This window comes from Bactrocera neohumeralis, chromosome 2 (assembly GCF_024586455.1).
Source record: "Bactrocera neohumeralis isolate Rockhampton chromosome 2, APGP_CSIRO_Bneo_wtdbg2-racon-allhic-juicebox.fasta_v2, whole genome shotgun sequence".
Taxonomy (NCBI): domain Eukaryota; kingdom Metazoa; phylum Arthropoda; class Insecta; order Diptera; family Tephritidae; genus Bactrocera; species Bactrocera neohumeralis.
This window is the reverse complement of record NC_065919.1, coordinates 15,839,902-15,856,068: the sequence shown is the minus strand read 5'-3', so window position 1 is coordinate 15,856,068 and position 16,167 is coordinate 15,839,902. Positions and strand designations below refer to the sequence as shown.

The 16,167-nt window shown below is 33.2% G+C and overlaps 4 protein-coding genes across 5 annotated transcripts; 3 read left to right on the top strand and 1 right to left on the bottom strand.

Annotated features, from left to right (window-relative positions):
- Nucleotides 1–424: 424 nt before the first annotated feature.
- On the top strand, nucleotides 425–4,002 carry LOC126767791 (uncharacterized). Its single transcript, XM_050485426.1, has 7 exons — nucleotides 425–680; nucleotides 1,061–1,197; nucleotides 1,259–1,412; nucleotides 1,567–2,361; nucleotides 2,438–2,619; nucleotides 2,840–3,018; nucleotides 3,094–4,002. Exons 2-7 carry the CDS (start codon nucleotides 1,082–1,084, stop codon nucleotides 3,738–3,740), a joined length of 2,073 nt encoding a protein of 690 aa, XP_050341383.1. The 5' UTR covers nucleotides 425–680; nucleotides 1,061–1,081; the 3' UTR covers nucleotides 3,741–4,002.
- A 328-nt stretch (nucleotides 4,003–4,330) lies between these two features.
- LOC126767794 (eukaryotic translation initiation factor 2 subunit 3) lies at nucleotides 4,331–10,675 on the bottom strand. 2 transcript variants are annotated; one of them, XM_050485429.1, is made up of 6 exons: nucleotides 10,461–10,655; nucleotides 9,673–9,847; nucleotides 5,810–6,046; nucleotides 5,507–5,724; nucleotides 4,788–5,443; nucleotides 4,331–4,715 (listed from the first exon to the last, which is right to left on the bottom strand). In XM_050485429.1, the coding sequence occupies exons 1-6, from the start codon at nucleotides 10,524–10,526 to the stop codon at nucleotides 4,640–4,642; spliced, it is 1,428 nt and encodes a 475-aa protein (XP_050341386.1). In that variant the 5' UTR covers nucleotides 10,527–10,655; the 3' UTR covers nucleotides 4,331–4,639. The 2 variants fall into 2 exon arrangements, with proteins under 2 accessions (XP_050341386.1, XP_050341385.1); XM_050485428.1 differs by lacking the exons at nucleotides 4,331–4,715; nucleotides 4,788–5,443; nucleotides 5,507–5,724; nucleotides 5,810–6,046 and adding an exon at nucleotides 6,055–8,281 and having other exon boundaries at nucleotides 10,461–10,675.
- Nucleotides 10,676–11,529: 854 nt separating this feature from the next.
- LOC126767796 (protein SET) lies at nucleotides 11,530–13,730 on the top strand. The gene is made up of 5 exons (XM_050485432.1): nucleotides 11,530–12,018; nucleotides 12,595–12,784; nucleotides 12,845–13,135; nucleotides 13,204–13,254; nucleotides 13,319–13,730. Exons 1-5 carry the CDS (start codon nucleotides 11,761–11,763, stop codon nucleotides 13,327–13,329), a joined length of 801 nt encoding a protein of 266 aa, XP_050341389.1. The 5' UTR covers nucleotides 11,530–11,760; the 3' UTR covers nucleotides 13,330–13,730.
- Nucleotides 13,731–14,110: 380 nt separating this feature from the next.
- On the top strand, nucleotides 14,111–15,153 carry LOC126767797 (ATP synthase subunit O, mitochondrial). The gene is made up of 3 exons (XM_050485433.1): nucleotides 14,111–14,229; nucleotides 14,405–14,842; nucleotides 14,905–15,153. Exons 1-3 carry the CDS (start codon nucleotides 14,200–14,202, stop codon nucleotides 15,058–15,060), a joined length of 624 nt encoding a protein of 207 aa, XP_050341390.1. The 5' UTR covers nucleotides 14,111–14,199; the 3' UTR covers nucleotides 15,061–15,153.
- The last annotated feature ends 1,014 nt before the right edge of the window (nucleotides 15,154–16,167 follow it).

The window sequence follows — 16,167 nt, the reverse complement described above, 5'->3', positions numbered from 1 at the left end:
ATAGTTACAAGTTCAATAATGATTCATTTATGTTTGTATTTGATTATTTTTCTTCATATTTTGGTATAATTCTTTTTAATGTTTTATTTTGCTAAATGCAAACTGAAAATGAAATATTTTTTAGACTACTTTTGCTTAAAGTATACATTGTCAATATTAATAGCTATTGGATTGGCTGACAACATATATTGCCTACCGAATAATGAACTCATGTAAAATGTATACATAAGTTTCAATAACCAAAAAAGAAGTTGCATTTCTTCAAACTAAATAATATAAATTATATGCTAGTAAAAAATAGGATAAAATTATTACCTATCCTGAATATTCAATGTAAAGCGATAAATTTCTTAATATGAAACATGGATAAATTAAAAAAGGTGAATTCGTAAAAGAACCTTAGGAAAACTAAAAGTACATGCGGCAACATCATGCATATTTGCGAACGCCGGTTCGAAAATGCTAATCAGAAAGGAAAACATTTTTATCAGCTGGATTTTGTGAATTATATGCAGATTATATTGTTACAATTTGCAAGTTTCAGTTATACAGATAAAGTAAATACCTAAACACATAAATTTTAAAAAGTTGTTAAAAAAGGAATATATGTGTTTGTGCAAAGCACACTATTGAATTTTTCCTCAAAGGGGAGTGAAGTGAAGGATTGTTTGTTTACAAAGGTAATGAATATATGTATGTGTATATATGGATGTTATAATTTTTAAAAAATATCTACTGCATATTTACTGGCAAACACATTTAATTTTGTAATATGTGACTCTTAGTAAACCTACAATTATATACCTACATAATGTCAATTATAAACTCAGCAATTTGTTTAAGTGTAATATGTTAAAGTGCCCTCGAAAAGTATTACTAAACGTTTAAAATAAAAGAAAATTTTTTAGAAATATATTAGTAAATATTTTCCACTTATATAATAATTTCTATAAGCTTAAATATATACCAAGCTAATGCAGTGTTTTGAATATCTGATTTATAAATTATTTTATCTTTCTGAAATTAAATCATAATAACACAATGCATAATTTTTTTTAAGCTAAAAACAACCACTTCCAAAATGAGAAAAATACGTCGACGTTTCACATATAAGATTGCTGCACTCTTAGCTGTTCTTACAGTGGTTTTATTTTTGCTATTTATTGGGCCTCAAGAAATGGATCGTAATGAGAAGATGTAAGAAAAGATTCATTACTGAACAAGAAATATTAATATATGTATATTTTTTGTATTTCAGTTTAATAATAGAGCGTTCAATACGATCGACTATGAATCGTGGTGAGTGCCGTCTCCCACAGCTGCCATTAGATGATCCAGAAGTAATGAAATATTATCATCCAGTTGACCCGATCCAATGTGGAAATCCCCAAGATGACTGGGTAACATGTGAGGTAAACGTCATACTTTTGCAAACCTGATATTATCAAAACTAAATTTATGTTAAAATGGTTTGAGTATTATTTCGTGATAACAAAATAAAACCAGGCTTTGAACATTTTAAGTAAAAATTTAACACTTTACATGAATTTCTTCACTTATTTATAGAAATCTATATGTTTTGTCAAGCCGGAAATAAGTGCCACTCAAGGTGAAGTGATTTGTACTTATACGGATGTAATGCGCAGCACAGATTATAATAGCAAATATGGTAAATCAACCAAAACCAAGGAACCGTACATATTGCGAGCTAGTGATTTTGTAAAGGTAGTGTGCCACAGTTCTTCGTCCGGTAATAGTTGGTATGGCATGGCCTTTGGCATAAGAGATGGTGTTGCTGTGAAACCGAAAACACCTCCACAAGTTCCGATTTATGCTGGTCTCGCGGGTGGTGTTGCCGATATAGTAGCAGAAGATAATAATCCTTTCGTGCCAAAACATTTCAACGTACTTATGTTTGGCTTTGATTCACTCAGCCGTAATGCATTTCAACGCAAATTACCTAAATCGTATTCATATTTAGTGAATGATTTAAAAGCCATGGTATTGAAAGGCTATAATATTGTAGGTGATGGTACTCCCCAAGCACTCGTGCCATTACTTACAGGCTATACTGAACTGGAATTACCAGAGACTCGTACGCGAATGCCGAATGCAAAGAATGTCGATGTTTATCCAATGATATGGAAAGAGTATGCACGCCACGGTTACTATACCTCTTTTAACGAAGATGTACCAAATATTGGTACATTCACATATCGCATGAAAGGTTTCGCCGAACAGCCAGTCGATCACTATTTGCGCACACTATATTTAGAAGCACCGAATATGTGGAATTGCTGCGTCCAACACTGTATAGGTCACCAACCAGATCATGTTGTAATGTTAGAATACACCAAAAATGTAAATATACATATAACAAATATGAGTTGACAAATTATATTTGTGACCAATTTACAAATTCATATTTATCTTTAAGTTCATGCTTAAATACAAGGATTCACCACGCTTTGGCTTCAGTTTTCATGGAGGATTATCACATGACTCTATCAATTTAGTTGGTGCTGCTGACGATGAGTTGAATTCATGGCTGCGTCATTTAAAAGATACGCATCTGCTAGATAACACCATACTTATTATGATGTCAGATCATGGCAATAGGTTAGTACTTGAACCTTGGTAAAACTAGCTTTGATGCGAATTCTAAAACTTAAATTAGACTAAACATTATTTTTCAAAGTTATGATGACTTTGTAAGGTATTTGACATAGCCTAAACTCGCATTTTATATAACTTAATATGTGGAGGTATTTAAATTATTTTTATTAAACTGCCCAAATTAAATTATTTTTAATTTTATATTATTATATCTTTTATTTAGATTTGCCGAAGTTCGCGCCACCCTGCAGGGCAAACAGGAGGAACGACTTCCTTTCTTCAGTTTCACATTTCCAAAATCTTTTCAAGAAAGATTCCCTCAACAGTATGAAAATTTCAAAGTGAACGTTGATCATTTGACTACTCCATTTGACGTGCATGCTACACTTCAGCATCTTCTTTGTAAGCAAACATATTGATGGTTATATTCAATTTTGATGCGGATAATATATATTTTACTTATAATTCAAATTTCAGCGCTGCAAAGCGGTTCCGATGACACACTGACAAATAATTTAAATTCAGATTACGATATGCAACCGGAAGTTGTAACTGAGAATTTAGTAGCTCCACGTTATCAACAGCTTGCACAAAAACGTGCTATTTCACTATTCGACTCAATACCAAAAAACCGATCATGCAGCGATGCCTACATCGAACCACACTGGTGCGCCTGCCTTAACTGGCAACGTCTCTCCCTCAATGAAAGCGAACCGCACATACCCGTACTGCTTAAAGCAGCCGATAGCATAGTGAGAACAATTAATGATTTAACTAAATCATATCGCAATCTTTGCGCCCCTCTTGAATTAGAACGCATCAACTGGGCATTACGACTTCATCCGCATAAAGAGCTTCTTAACTACAAGCAAAACAGTGACAAGGACGGTTATGTGGCAGACTTAAGTGACAAAATGCGAATACACGAGGAATTATATCAGCTGCAGATTGTTGTTGGGCCGGGTCAATCTCTTTTTGAGGCTAGCGTTACATATGATTTGAAAACTTTCGATATGCAAACAAAGGCTTCAGAAATATCTCGTGTAAACAAATATGGCGAACAAGCCAATTGCATATACGAACGCAATCCGGAATTACGAAAGTATTGCTACTGTCGTGCATAGAGATCTCTTTGAAATGTACATCAACTTAATTATTATTTTTTATTAGATACTAGCAGATCTATTGCATACCTGCGTTGCTCGAATATATATAGACTACTATGAGTATTTATATTTTATTATTGTTATATCACATATAACTCATTAAACTGCTCATTAATTTACTTCGCGAGACCATCATAGAAACGCAAAAACAAAACTCAGTGTATTAAAAGTAGTTTTAAAAATACTTTATCGTAAATACCTTAAATAATAACTAGTCCAACACAGCGTTTAGTCACTGTATTTTCTAACGTGATACACAATATATATATTATAAAAAATTATCAATAAATGTTTGAAATGTAGTTATACCTACATAGATGTAGATCTAAGAACCTTTGTGTTGTGAATTGTTTGAAAAAGTTAAACAAGATAAATTTCATTTGCTTCGATTCAGATGTTGGTTGTTTGGGTTCATAAGCGCCAATATTTTTTCGATATAAAATCCATCGTTCAGTCAGATCCACATAACCGGAACGGGTCGTCCACATTTATAATAAGGGACGAATGAGTTGCTCAACATAAGATTACTAAGATTATAATTCCAAAAATTTAATAAATCAGAAATTTTGTGTAAAAATTTATTTCTTTTCCTTATTTGCATCTTTAAATAACAAATTATAATTCCTTTAATTATAGTAGTAATTAAATATTTTATAGTTTGTTGCTTTTTTCCTTTTTAAAGCAAATCCTATTGGTAATGTTAGTTTTTTTCGCTTTTAATGTTTGAAAATTAAAGAACGAAACAAAATCTGATGATAATTTATATATATAAATTGAAGACTTGCGAATACGCTTTGTTCGCTTATAACAAATACGTTTCAATGTGTTGCTATTGATCGTGACGTTAACTATCGTTATTATTTCTTGACCGGTTTGCTGTCGAGTACAGGTTGAATAGTCTTGCCACCAAAGATTTGACCCCAGCCAATTAAACTGTTATAAATTATAAAAGTTAGTTTCAATATTATCATACATTTCTTATTTTATGATTTCAATCGTACTTACCGCCAATGTTTTTCCACACGACGGCTTAAAGCGATTTTCTCACCCTTCTCAGTGCAAACAGGTGTGGTGAGCACAATTTTAGCTAAATCCCCTTTTGTAGCCGAGATTCGGCCACCTGTACTCAAGGAACCAATATTCACCAACAAAATCTCGTTTCTTTGCAATTTTTCCACTCGCGCTCCTTTCTTGTCACCATCCGTGCGTACACCCAATAATCGCCGCAATAGATAATACGAAATTTCCAGCTCAATGTAAATATCAGGTAGGTGACCAACAGCACCCAGTACCTGGCCAACAAGACGATCTGCACGACATAGGGTTGGATCGATTTTAGTACCCACGCCAATTAGGCCGCCAGGAACGGCATACTGCAGTTCATTTTGTTCAGCATATAGTGAGACAATACGGGAGAAAATTGGTCGACAGGTTATGTTACCCTCACTGTCTTTTGTAACTACACCAGGACGAACTTCAATTTCCTGCCCAACCTTGAGCACACCGCATAGAATTGAGCCGCCAGCGACACCACCCTTCAAATCGTTCACCTCACAGCCGGGCTTATTCACATCAAACGAACGTATAACGATTAGCCGTGGTGGCGCTTTAAAGTCTCTCTGTGGCACCGGTATCTTTTTAGTAATATACTCGCACAATACCTATAATAAACGAACAAAATTTCATATATGTATAGATAATTTATAAAATATTTAATAACTCACATCAATATTGTACTTCAGCTGAGCTGAAATAGGTATAATTGGTGCTCCTTCAGCAACTGTTCCCTGCACAAACTTAGTTATCTCTTCATATTGCTCTTTAGCTTGACTCTCCTTCACCAAATCTATCTTATTTTGTAAGATAAGTATTTGTTTTAGCTTCATGATTTCAATGGCAGCCAAATGCTCAGATGTTTGCGGCTGAGGGCAGGATTCATTACCTATAATGAAAAATGGCGAACATTTGAATGAATTTTTTATATATTTATTGGTATCGGAGTACTGTGACCGGATAGATCATATTACCAGCAATTAACAGTAGAGCAGCATCCATCACAGCGGCACCGTTCAACATTGTAGCCATAAGAATGTCGTGACCAGGACAATCTACAAAACTCACGTGGCGCACCAACTTGAAACGGCCGGAACACGAAGGGCGTGCGCAGGGAAAACTATCATCCTTGCTTGAACCGTCGGAGATGAAGCAAGCCGGACGAGGGCATTTTGGATTGTCACATTTATAAATTTTGGCGTTGGCATAGCCTAGGTAAAATCAAATAAGTTAAAGATTTTTTATTTTTCCTCCATGCACACTCTTTTTTTCTTAAAATATTCATAAAACGAGACAAGAATTGTACCACGTACTAACAGTTTAGCTTTAAGGCAGCAAATAAAAATATTTTTAATACTGTTGTATAGCAAATTTTATTAAAACGCTAGTTAAAAGCCCTTAAAAATTTAAGTCATGTACTACTTAAAATGGGTAATAATTAAAAAATAGATAAGTGGAAAATAAGCGAACCTTTAAGGCAGTGAGAATTAAATTTTATGATATAATACTTAAATATAGAACATTATGAAATCTTATCGGAACATCCTCAATGTGGGATTTCTCTTTAAATGATTTTTTGTGAAGTTTAGACAAAGTATAATATAAAATAACTCCGTTAGAAATTTAGCTTATAAGCCGAATTTCAGCTTTTCCTTCTATATGCAAGAAATATTCTTGCTTGTACTTTTTCCACAGAAATATAATTTAGTTTTTGTCATTTTGTTATATTGGTAATTAAAACAATACTTTGCGGCAGTTTTCTGCGCCACAACGGCAAGACACCTTCTCTGCTGCTGACAAATTTTCATAGTCGGTGCGCACATAATCGAAGGTCAGTTCCTCTCCAGCTTTTATTGGTCGAAGAGAGAAAAACGCTAAACGTGGCATATTGATATCCAGATTATTAATCCAGAAAGGAAATACCGCTAAATTTGGATTACATGAGTGATTTATAAAATGCGATATATTGCCATAGAGCGCCGCATCGATTGTATACACACTCTCTCCTGAGGTATTGTAATCCAAATCGAAGAGGTAAGTGCGTCCAATGGCGTCGTATGTCAGACCACGATCATTCGCCTCTTCGCTGGTAATTATCTCCCCCACATATTCGCAAACGTATTCTCCCTTACGCAAAGGTTTCTCGGTTCGTACACCCCAACCACAACCATTGGATGTGCGAAATATGCAAAGGTTGTTACTGCGTCCACGCTGTATAACGCGATTCACACATTTTTCGTCGCACACACACTTATTATTACATTCATAAATAGCTTCTCCAGGTTTAATACGTAAGCGCCCGCTCTTATCATAAGCAAAATAACTACCCGCCATGCGCGCACAGCACAATGACAATGGTGCACAATCGTTTTCGCATTTACAACCTATTGGTGGATCTTCTTGGATTTTCACATTTACCCCAGCGAAACTGTCTTTAATGTAGTTAAAAGCTGAATCAATGACTTCCAAATCGACAAGATTCTCTACGGTTATCGGTGCCGAATTTTCTATTTTATTCATGCGATCCTGAAATGATTGTAGCTCATTTTGTTGCTGTTTACGGCGGTAATAGACAGGCTTCAAAAGCATCATATCAATAATTCGTTTACGAATCTTTTCCGGTTCGCGTTGATTACGAGATCGGCATGCACGGAATTGCGCTAATAATATTAAGTCGGCCTTCAGTGCCAGAGGATCATACTTATCCAAATCATTAATTTGTAAGTTGGTCATATCAAAAATTAGGCCATTATCAGCAATTTCCAATTCAATTTCAGTCGTTATTTTTGAAATAATAAACTCGTGTAGTGTATAACGCGATTCAATGAATGGCTCAAACAGTGTACATTCACAAATATTGTTGAGGGACTCCCAAGTATTCGTTTCAGGAGGATAGCCAAACCACTTGACGAAGAATATTGGATTTCCATTGATCGACTCAATCGATTCTATGCGCTCTACAATATACTCTCCATTTACTTTGAATTGTTTAAGCTTTTTCCGTTTGTTAATAGATGTCTGTTCACTCTCAGAATCCGCTAAATTATTGTCTGACTCGGATTTATTTCGTTTTTTAACCACTGGTGAATACGTTATTGCGTTGATTGCACTGGAGAAGACACGTGAACGCGGCGTACTAGATCTGCGCTTCTGATCGCCATGAATAGATGTACCACATTCCGAATGACTATCATAACCGCTGCTAGGGCTTGTTGAGCTACCACGAGTTGGTTGAGTTTCACCGAGACTGCTGCTGCGTGCTGATGTACTAGTTAGCTGAGTATCTACGCTGACACTGCGTTGTTTATAATTGCGGACTCGGAGTGTGGGCGGTTTATGAACGACTGCCAAAGTATTACGTCGTTTTTCTTCTAATTTCGCTTCAAAATCGCGCAGCAATTTAGGCGATCTCATTAAAGCTCGAAGTTTTTCTTCACTCAGGCGTTCTGAAGAATGCAAATATCCAGCAACCAGTACCGATTGTGAAGTTATAAATTCGAGTTCAGATGCACGCATGGAATTCCATTTAAAGTGAAAATAAAAGTCAAAGAAAAACAGAAGAAAACAGAAATTAAATTAATGTGCTGGACTCTGCTATTTAGAATATTGAATTTTAATATATAGAAATTACGTGCTCAAAACAAGACAAAACTTCAATACTGCTATTAAATAGAGCACTTTTTTGTACATTATAAAAAAAAAAAAAAATTAATTATAATGTCCATCAACAAATGCCGATCTACCAAGAAGCCTATCAATGTCTCCTTAAGAAATACTATGCACACATTACTTTTCATTACTAAATATTTTATTTTTATTATGAAATAGCAAATTTTAAAGAACTGCAAATTTTCCAGCAACTAATTTAATTAACTTAAAACTTTAAATGGAATTCCTTTGGCACTTTTAGTCTTTTCAATCTTTATTATCTTACTGCATACAGAAAAATAAACTGAATCCACTGAATCCCAAAAACGACGGTAATCTACAGCAGCTGACAGTGAATAGTTACAATGTGCCAAATAAAATAATGTATTACTGTGGTGTTGGCGATTAATCGAAATATTAGAAAAGTATTATTTTTTTAATAATTAGTTACACTTTATACAATTGTGAACATTTTTAAGTAATTAAATTGATTCAACATATTAATAAGGATTTACGACGACAAATCTAATAAACACTTATTTACTAAACGAAGTAAAGGAGTTTTCTTTGCGCTAAATTTTTGCTTACTATAGTAGATATTCACAAATATAAAGTGCGAAGTGTATTCGGAAAACTAAAAAGATATAACCACAAAATTCAAACAATTCTCTATTTCTAAAAAAAAAATTACAATATATTTTGATATTTATATTGTATCAATGTTATACTTGTTTGAAGGATTGTGGCAGAGTTCCAAAAAGCATTATTTTAAGGAACAGCTTCATGCGGTTACTTCTCCTTATATTTTAAGAATTTCATATAACAAATTTTTGTATCAATTATACATATGTGGTCATATGCATACAGAAATAAGTTACGCAGCACTTATGTATATACAATTGAAAATGTTAATTAATTCTAGATACACGCAGTATTTTATTCCAATAACATATTTAAAAGTAATCATGTATACTGAAAAAACTTTACTTGATTGCGAAATTTCTAAGATTAAATGGACAAGTTATTAATGATAAATATATCTAATTCACTATGTGGTTTAACTAAAAAGACTATTTAGTACTTTTTAATTGTTGCTTCATTAGTAATATATGTACCTAAACAAATTTTGAAAACTTCCCAATATACTATATGAGCTGAAAAAATGGTTTCATGAAACCATAATACATACCGAGCTTAATAGTAATGTTTCTCTCCAGTTCATTTTTAAAGCGAACAGTTTGTACTCCGGAAATAGCTTTAACTACGGTTGATTTACCGTGGGCTACATGTCCAATTGTACCAATATTAATTGTAGCCTGGCGTGAAATCACCTCCGGAGATAGTGGAGTTAAATTTTCTAAATCCTGTAAATACATAATTTGTGAGGTATTCATTTAAAACACAAATAATTGAATATCCAATATATCATTCAGAAAATTCATATACACATACATATATGTATGTATCTTTAGAGAAAAAAGAGCTGCCTAAATGAGGTTAGAATTCTCATATTGCATCAGAAATATATGATTTATTAACTTATCAACTGTCGGTGGAGGAATGTTTACTCAAATTATTCTTAATTATGCTTTTTACATTTTAATGAATATATTGAGATTTCATACAAATTCTTTTCGATTTCATACGCCACGTGCAGTGTTTCTTTCATTTTCAACAGGCTTTCATATGCACAGAATAGTTTTCTGCGTCAAGTAAAACCTTGAATATGGGCAATATGGAAGTGACATGTTTGTTTAAACCACACTAATTCTTGATAATGGAGACTTCGGAAAATAATTCAAATAAAGCTAATACAGAGGTATATTTTCATTAACGAAACTATAAAACCTGTATTCGTTTGATATAATTGACATATGTATGCCGCGTTGTCCTCTGTCAAATCTTAAAGTGTTTTTTTCTTTTACACTCATTCTATGAACCATACTCCATATTTCTCAAACACTTTTAGGCACTTACCAAATTACCAAGATCCTGTTTTTGTAAGTTTGTATTCACACCTATTTGTGCTTCTGTCGTAGACATTTTTATACTTTTATATTAAATATTCACACGGTCAAGAAGTAATTTAAATCACACTAGTTTACGTCTAAACATCAAAATTTATCGGTCACTTGTAAAGAAATATGCCAACTTCACGCGGCGGCTTTCTACGAAACATACGAAAGAGATATTTGGTAGATTATGTGAGCGAAACAAATATAGAATACAACTCAGTAGGGATGTATTTTAAACTATATATGTCAAAGTTGGTATTCTTCATCGCGGGGTAAATATTGAACGTTTAGCACATTTTGTCATATATATGCGAGATAAAAGGGAACGAAATATTGAAAAAGCCACGGGATTTGTATTAGAAATATATTATTTATTCATGATTATATAAAAAATTTATAGTTTCCAAAAAGCTGAGGAAATAGTTGCACCAATGCTTTCTTCTAAACTTCTTCTTCTTTCTAACAAGTTCTTCTTGGGGTTGCTTCTGACATTTTTTAGAAAGATTGTCGAAAAATTAAGCAAATATTCATTTCAATAATACGAAAAATACTAGCGCGATAAATAATGAACATATAGTACCACTTCGCGATTCATTAATCATCAATAAGTATCGGGATCCTCAATAAATATTGAACATGTAACAAGAGCCTAGAAGGTGTTATTATAATTCGACCACACCTTTCTTCGACATTGAAAGAAAAATAAATAATTAATGTCGTTCACTGTTTTAGTAGTAAGTATTAATATGATGTAAGTTGTGAAGGGAAATAATTAATAATCACATTAATAGTTTTGTTACAAATAAAATATATAATTCATACTAGGGTCCAGTTGCAGTTTTAATTGAGTGTTAAAGGGTTTAAAAATTGCTGAAATTGTCTTGAAATTTGGTTTGCACGTTTGAATATTTATTATGTGTATAATTTGATGTGAAAATGAGAAATTTTTATGAAATTAGCGACAGTTGGTATCTCATATCACAGTCACAGTGCTACCAACATCTGCATGCGAATTGCCGGCTTTCATGGCATTCGCCATTTATTTCTCATCGTCACTTTGCAACAGTTTTGTGCGGCATTTTGCATTTTCTGAATAGGTGTTCTAGAAGAGAGGTGGAAAAGCAAGAAGAAAGAATTACAAATTGCGCTTCTTCGTGAATAAAAAACGGTTGCGGCGTAACGACTGTACCCATTATATGTGCAGTGAAAGTTCTTAAAAAACGGAAAAAGTCTTAAATTAATTAAACCAACTAATTATCGACATGTCCAGTCTGCCGAGCAAAAAAGCTAAATTGTCTAATGATGGTGATGGCAACGCGACGACTGCAAACGCACCTAATGAGGAAGAGTCTGAGGCTTTGGAATTAATTGATGCATGTCAAAATGAGATTGACGCACTTAATGAGAAGGCTAGCGAGGAAATACTCAAAGTGGAGCAGAAATACAATAAATTAAGGAAGCCATGCTATGAGAAACGTAGCGAGTTAGTGAAACGAATTCCGAACTTCTGGGTGACAGCGGTAAGAATCCATAACTTGTATTAGATTAGTAATCAAAGCGCCAAAGTGATCCAAAACGACAATAATTTTTAAGATTTGTAAAAAAAAAAAAATCTGTTCATATCATGTAACATTATTTTCTTGTATGTGTGCTGAAAACGTAAAAATTGTGTATTCTAAATCGGTCCTTTTGCACGTTTTTTTCGCTTACCCTTTTTACTGGCATCTGCAAAAGTATTCATACCAATATGGTACCGCAACGATATATCGGCCTGTATGTGTGAGACTGCTGGTAGTAATAAAACGGCGTGGCGCTTTGTGTACACATTTTCGCTCTTGCGAATTTCATTTAACACTTTACTTATTTTCCGAGATTAATGCACGATCCTCTTTGATAAAAAAATGTGTCAAAGGTTGTATGTCACTAAACTAGTGTCATTCTCTATTCAATTAAAATAAAATAAATTTATAATATTTAATAATCATTCCAAATATTTCACCACATACAGCATTATATCCAATATATACATTATTATTTTGTTGTAGTTATATTGTAATTAGTAAATTTTAATAAGGTTTGAACTTTTATTTCTCAAGTTTATTAACCATCCACAAGTGTCTGCCATTTTGGATGAAGAAGAGGAGGAATGTCTACACGCTCTTACCAAGTTAGAAGTAGAAGAATTTGAAGACATAAAATCGGGGTACCGTATCCATTTTTATTTCGACGAAAATCCTTATTTTGAAAATAAGGTGCTTACTAAAGAGTTTCACTTAGGATCGGGAAGTATGTGTTATATTAAAGTTCACTCGTAACATTTCAAATAATTACTATTATCCTTGTTAGACGCGGAAAACAGTGATTGTCCATCGTCGACGAGCACTCCCATTCAATGGAAGGATGGTAAAGATCTTATAAGATCATGTATGACAAAACCGTATCAACAAAATAAGCGGAAACGACCTGCGGACTACAAGACATTTTTCGATTGGTTCTCAGACAACACTGATCCTGTTAATGATGAGATAGCTGAATTAATCAAAGATGATCTCTGGCCGAATCCTCTTCAGTATTATTTAGTACCTGATATTGAGGTTGAACCAGAAGATGATGAAGATGATAATGAGGATAATGAAGGTATGTTGTTGTATAGCTCAAGGTTTCCTTGGGATTATTATTTATATTTCTTTATATCCGTTTTGTAGAAGAATTATTTGATGATGAAGATGCAGAAGGCGAGGAAGATGATGAAGAAGGTATAATTCAATTGAAGTAGTATTTGTATTCAATTAATTGACATTTATTCTTTTTAATTTCCAGATGAAAAGTAAATGCGGTGTTATTTTTTAATTGGTCTTCTATAAAATACCGCAAAGATAAATTTCTTTAACATTAAGAAACGTAATTGAAAGTGTCCACCAACAGAATAATAATTTTATATATCCAAAACTTTTCTCAATTTGACTTCAACGAATATAACTTTTTGACATTTACTAAATTAAATTAATTATGGGAAATGTTAATAATTTGTTGTTACGCTTCCCCTTCTGTTGGAGTATAAAAGTTTGTCACATTATGCAGCTTTTCACAAGACGATAACTTCATATGTGTATGAAGTTTAATTATCGACGTGTTAATTTCTATGCATAAATACAAGGAATTTGAATTCATACTACATAGACTGTATGTATTTCCCGGAAAAGAATTAAAAATAAATATTACGAGAAAACAATTGTATTTTGTTATTTGTTTTAATCAAATATGTTAATAATATAATAAGGGTATTTTAATAGCTGTGTAATAAAACGGTTATTTTTGTTACCCTTTTATGGTATTGAATCGTCCATTATAATATTATTTAGAAGAGAGCAGTTATATCCAATATATAAAAATTAAATTAGGGGTTTAATTCCAAACACATATAACGTTTGTTTGCATCAGCCATTAGTTTTTGGAATGTTTTTCACACTTTCTTTGATGTTAAATGTGATTTTTGTATAATAATTATGTTTAAACCCTCTTTTCAAACGACTTATGTATATATTTTTTAAGTTTTTTGGTGTAACCTTCCCCTAAAATCATCCTGCTGTCAGTGTAGAGTTACCAGACTTTTCTCAGAGTAGCAAGTTAAGTTGGCGACACTGGTTGTCATTGTTAATAACTTTATTCAAGACGTTTGTGAGAAATTCCGATTTTCAACGATGGCGGCTGCTAATAAACTTGCTCTTTTGGTATGTTGAATAATAGAATACTTTTGATAATTGAAATAGGCAATCAGATATATATAAATTATTTAATAGTATTATAACATTTTATTCAAAAATGTGATACAAAATTTTATCTGAGAATTTTCATGTACTTTTGGTTATGTAATTTTTGTCTTTTCTTTTACGTGAATTCATTTAGAGCCGATCCCTATGTTCTGCAACTCAAACTGTAAAGCCTCCGGTTCAAGTTTTTGGTCTTGAAGGTCGTTATGCTACATCTCTTTATTCAGCAGCCTCCAAGTTGAAACAGTTGGATCAGGTAGAAAAAGATTTGAATGCATTGCAAGTAGCTTTAAAGAGCAACGCTTCGCTGCGTATGGCTGTTACCAATCCAATTATCAACAAAAAGCTTATGTCAAACACACTTAAGGAGACAGCAGATAAGCTGAAGATGGCCCCAGCGACTGCCAACCTATTGGGGCTTTTAGCTGATAATGGACGGTTGAAAAATTTAGACACTGTTATAAATGCCTATAAGACGATTATGGCTGCTCACCGAGGGGAAGTTGTTTGCGAAGTTGTAACTGCTAAGCCCTTGGATTCATCCCAGAGCAAACAGTTGGAATCTGCCCTTAGAGTAATTAAAACATTACAATATGTGTTTATTATTGTATATTATATGACATATTTTTCTTTCAGTCATTTTTAAAAGGAAATCAACAATTGAAAATCACGTCGCGTGTAGATCCTAGCATTATTGGTGGTTTAATCGTTTCTATTGGCGACAAGTATGTTGATATGAGCATTGCAAGCAAGGTCAAATTATATACCGATGTTATTACTTCATCGGCTTAAGATAAAAGTAAAATAGCTGCAAGTGATGCAAAGAATATGTAGGATACATGTTATATTATTCGAGAATAAAAATTTGAAACCAGAAATACTCTACCGAGAGTTGTTAAATTATTTATTTACCTTTTGAGATAAAAACATTTTCATTTTTCAGTCAAACGCCTTGTATATATTTTCTTTGATTAAAAGTTTTCACAAAATAATTATCACGTAATATTTGCGCTATGGGCAATATTTGAATGGGTACATGTAAAACAATGGAATATTTCTTGAGAATGTGAAGTCTTAATTATAAAATGTTCGTAAATTTAATTATGCTTAATAACACTGTGAGATCCAAGTTTGTCTACATCCTTAGCATCCATTTTTACTTTCACATTTTCGATATTTTTCACATCTAATGCGAGTCGTAGTGCATCCACATGCTCCAGTATAGTTTTATATGTTTCGCGGTAACGGTCAATCGTACTCTTCAAATTTTTTATATGAGTTGCTTGTTCGCTTATAATTGTAAGTAATTCATCTTTGCTTGCCTGTTCACTATTACTTAGTGAACTGTAACTGCTATTTTCTACAGTTAATTCTTTAACCGCTACTGATTTACCATTATTAGCGATATTGACTTGCTTTCCAGAACACATCTTGGGAGCATTTACTGCTTTCACAACTCCGCTGTTTTCATCAGGCGTTTGCCCCAAATCGTCAGTAGCCGTGTTACCGGCTGACCAATCGGAATCAACGATCTCTTCCGACATTAAAACTTCAATATCAGAATCCGTGCCTGAATAGGTGCGACTACTTCCGAAATACTTTTCATCACACTCTGAAGAGTTAACTAACAGCACTTCAGTAGATTCTTCAATACCACACGAAATGGACTCTCGATGTTGTAAATTTATTGGTGATTGTTGCCTTTTAAGGTCATTTGCAATATCAGGTTCATATTTCGTTTCAATAGCTGATTTCAACATTGGACCTATAGGTTCATTCGATGGTGTACTTAATACTGCAAAGTCAGTGTGTTTTTTTAATGAAACAATAATTGGGATATTTTCTTTATTTTCAAATGAGGATTGGTCATTGCACTCATTAGTGTCCAACATGACCATG